Here is a 3,646-nt window from a genome sequence, read left to right as displayed (position 1 = left end):
AAATATTTAAATATTTAATTCTATGACATTGTTTGTTGTATGTATTGTCTTCAGAATTCAAGTGAATGCGTAACTAAGTCTGCACATGATGATTGTAAAACACATTTTCAAAAAGTACACTTTTACTATGTTTTAAGTGACATTATATAGCATTTTTTAGTTATTGTGAGACTATGCAAGAAAAAGAAAACTAATCTTTCATTTATGTGATGTTGAAAATCAATAATAATTCTTTGGGAAATAGAATTAACATATAACCGGGGCATTTGGGGCTAAGAACGATGAAATTTGGACCATTAAATCCCATGTAAGTAAGCAGCGGTGAAATAGATGATATCATAAATAATATTCAAGAGTTAACTAAGTGTGCTCCCAATTCACATTGAGTCGATTTTTGAAAATTATAGTTTTTATAATGTTTTTAGGGATGTAAGTTTTTTGTGTGGGCTAGAATTTCATAAAGCAATAAAATCAAAGTTGTTACCTAAGACTTTTTGAGATAGAAAAATGCCAAGATGTGTTTGTGAACTTCCGTCAAAACTTTAAAGGGTATTTTTCAATTCTGTGTGACATGAGTGTCTCAATATGCTGCGCTAATGTAAAGCCACCAGCCCTTCAGGGTGAATGCATTTTCTTTTTGTTTCAGGGCTGTTCAAGATTTCACCTTTTCTGGATCTGGGATTGAGGCGCCATATGATTGGGTTCAATTGGCAACTGGTCGCTTAGAAAATCCAATGAGTCCTGAAGTACCCTTTTGTGGCGTTCCATTGACCTTTTTTCCGATTAAAACCGACTTCAACTTGAGATATTTCAGATTTGATATAGACACTTATTATAACCACGGAGGTGCGCTTAACTACATCACAGTCGAATAGCCGGAGACTTAGCTGCCACTCGCACATATTATGTCTTTGCCATTTCACGCACAATCGTTTGAAACTTATTCGGTAGGGGAATAAAAAAGAATCAAATACAGATAAAAAAAACTTGTCAATCGCCCCAGGTCGATACGTATTTTTTCAATGCTGCCCTATTGCATGCCTAATCCCAATGATTGTAATCATGATTAGCTCAGCGAAACAGTTTCCTACCTAGAAAATGCCATTTGAACATGTAAGAACATCATTGTTCCAAGTCTCTTCATTGCTCCACTTCGGAAGCTTAGTACAAGTAATGTCAGTATCTCTTCCTATGCTGATGATACAAAATTAGTTTGCGGTAGTCTGGTAGAGATCCTACATAAAATTTGATCTTGAGCCACTGAGAGTGGCATGGCCTTGAATGGAATGAAATTCCGCCCACTGACCTTCGGGTCGACGCTATTAGACTCGCCACTCGTTGGTGATGAAGGTAACACTTTCGAGCAGGTTTCGTCCATGAAGGATTTGGGTGTAGTCCTCCAAGGGTAAAAAAAGGCAAAAATGATTGACCATCTTGATCATGTGATTCGGTTTTGTATTTGATCAAGTTGTCCGCTGGATCCAATCGTCTGGTGGGTTGAGCTGCCCAACGGATCGAGTTGTCCATTGGATCAATCTGTTTGCTGGGTCGAGTTGTTAGTTAGCTTGAATTGCCTAGGGGTCGAATTGTCCGGCCACCAATTTTACTCAAAAGGCAATAGCTCACTTTGGTAGTACTAGCGCCTGAACTTCTTGCTCCTCACTTAAGCAAATTGATAACTGTTTGAGAAATGAAATTCAACGAAGGACGAGATCTTCGTCTGATTCAAATTCTCCAACAACTCACTGAGTTCTCTTTAGGTTGCCTCAAAATTAGCCCAATTGTTGGACATCATTTTTTGCACTTGGCTTCATCGACACGGTACTTTTTCAATTTTTTTTCAAAGGAAATCAGAAATCTATTCAATTAGAATCATCTCTGTAATATTCATTTTACTTGCTAGGATTTTTCCGGAATTAAATTCGATTGCTGATGAAACCCCTCGGCTTAAAATACATAATAAGTAGCATTCTACTTATTAGTTGTTTTTTCCTACCTAAAGCTTGATCGATAGATAATTGGATAGATAGTTAACCTAACCGAAGGAAATTCTCTAAAAAGACAGGCAGAATAAAAGCTTCAAAATACTTATCTATGGCCAAGGTGCCATTCTAGGAGTAGTTCTCAGATTTGCATATGATTGCCCTTTTCATTGAGCTGTTTTGTCTAAGAGTGTCTAAGAGTGGACAAACCAACGTAGAAACAAGAAAAGTGCTAGCCTTTATCATGGTAACATTGGATGAACATCTCATTGGTTAAGAATTGATACACAATGAATAAATCACCAACTCTACTGAGAAGTGCTTCAAATTGTGCAAAGATAAATTCTTAAAACATTTGACATCCAAATGAGAATTAAACAGGGAAAGTTAGGTTGTATGCTTGATAGGACATCAAAAATTTTACCAACATCATTTAGCATTAGTTGGTATCATGAAAATGCCCTTTTCCAATTATTTGTGAACGATTTAATGAGAGTGTGTTTATCAAGTTCACTTTTATCCGATCTCAACAACTAAGTGCTTTTTAGCAATAGCAATGCATTTCTTTCTGCATCTACCTAAAAACTAATTGATAAACGTTTGTACGTTAAATAAACTCTTGAAAAATCGTTGTCAACCGTCAAAAAAGGGTTTTAATTTGAGTTAAGTAATGCAACACTTACGTACTTTCATTAATTGCTCTGTAGATAATCCTGGCAAATATGCTCTGTGTAAACCACACAACAGCTGCAATTATTCATTCTTTCTTTGGATTTTTTGCCGCATCATGTCAACTTGGGAATATTTTTAGACTATCTGTTATATTTCATGAGTAAAACATTTTGCTCTTCATCAACAAAATAAGGATCAAAATACCCGTGGAGTGCGACTCCTGAGGCGAGTTAAATTGTCAACAAAGCCAAAGATTCCAACACATTTTTAACGTGCACTCACTTTCCTTTTTTAATATTTCAATAAGTAAGGAGTTCAGTACCGCATTATGATTTGGGTATGACTTCGAGTTGAGAAATTGTCGACAAAGTTGCAAACACACGGAATTTGAAAAGTAATAGACGGCTAAGTGGGAATAACACCCTCCATTATTGTCAGCCCTACATGAGAATATTTGATAAATAATAAATTAGTCAAATGAAATGCAATTAGGAAACCTCGGAAATGCTGGTGATTCGCCAAAAACCATATTTTTCACTTGTTTTGTTATTTTTGAGAATAAATCGCAAAACGGTCATTCAATCATTACTAGCGGTTAAGGAAATATCATTTTGCATAAAAAATAGTTCTTGATATATTTCTGCTTTTTTGGAAAAGAAAATGACATTTTTCTAAAGTGTTATGCAAAATTTCAGTGGAAATATATATACAATGTGACACATTAACAGGCTCTACGCTAGATGGCTCGTTATTTCCTTCATGCCAGACATGAGCAAAGAAATATTCAGAATATGTATTAAGAGGTTAAAAAATACAAAGGTTCTATTATAATTGAGGTTATCAAGCAATTGCATTCTGAAAAAGTAAATCAACAATATGGCGATCTTGAAACTCATTTTTTCCGTGCTGTAGTTCAAAGAATCCTCACTTTGTGTCTTTGACTTTGTTGCCCACGATCATTTCCAAAAGTGCTGAATTGTCATAGCTGTAGT

General features: G+C 35.5%; 1 protein-coding gene across 1 annotated transcript in view; it reads left to right on the top strand.

The window, feature by feature from the left end:
• The window catches only part of LOC131893397 (uncharacterized), a 5,576-nt gene extending 4,629 nt beyond the window's left edge, over nt 1-947 (top strand). The window contains exon 5 of the mRNA XM_059243406.1: nt 647-947. Within this exon, the coding sequence (XP_059099389.1) occupies nt 647-875 (229 nt within the window). The 3' untranslated portion in view covers nt 876-947. The remainder of the gene's footprint in view (nt 1-646) is intronic.
• Nucleotides 948-3,646: the final 2,699 nt, after the last annotated feature.

The sequence above is a fragment of the Tigriopus californicus genome, chromosome 2 (assembly GCF_007210705.1).
Source record: "Tigriopus californicus strain San Diego chromosome 2, Tcal_SD_v2.1, whole genome shotgun sequence".
NCBI lineage: Eukaryota > Metazoa > Arthropoda > Copepoda > Harpacticoida > Harpacticidae > Tigriopus > Tigriopus californicus.
The sequence above is the reverse complement of the archived record's forward strand: the minus strand, read 5'-3'. Positions and strand labels throughout refer to the sequence as shown.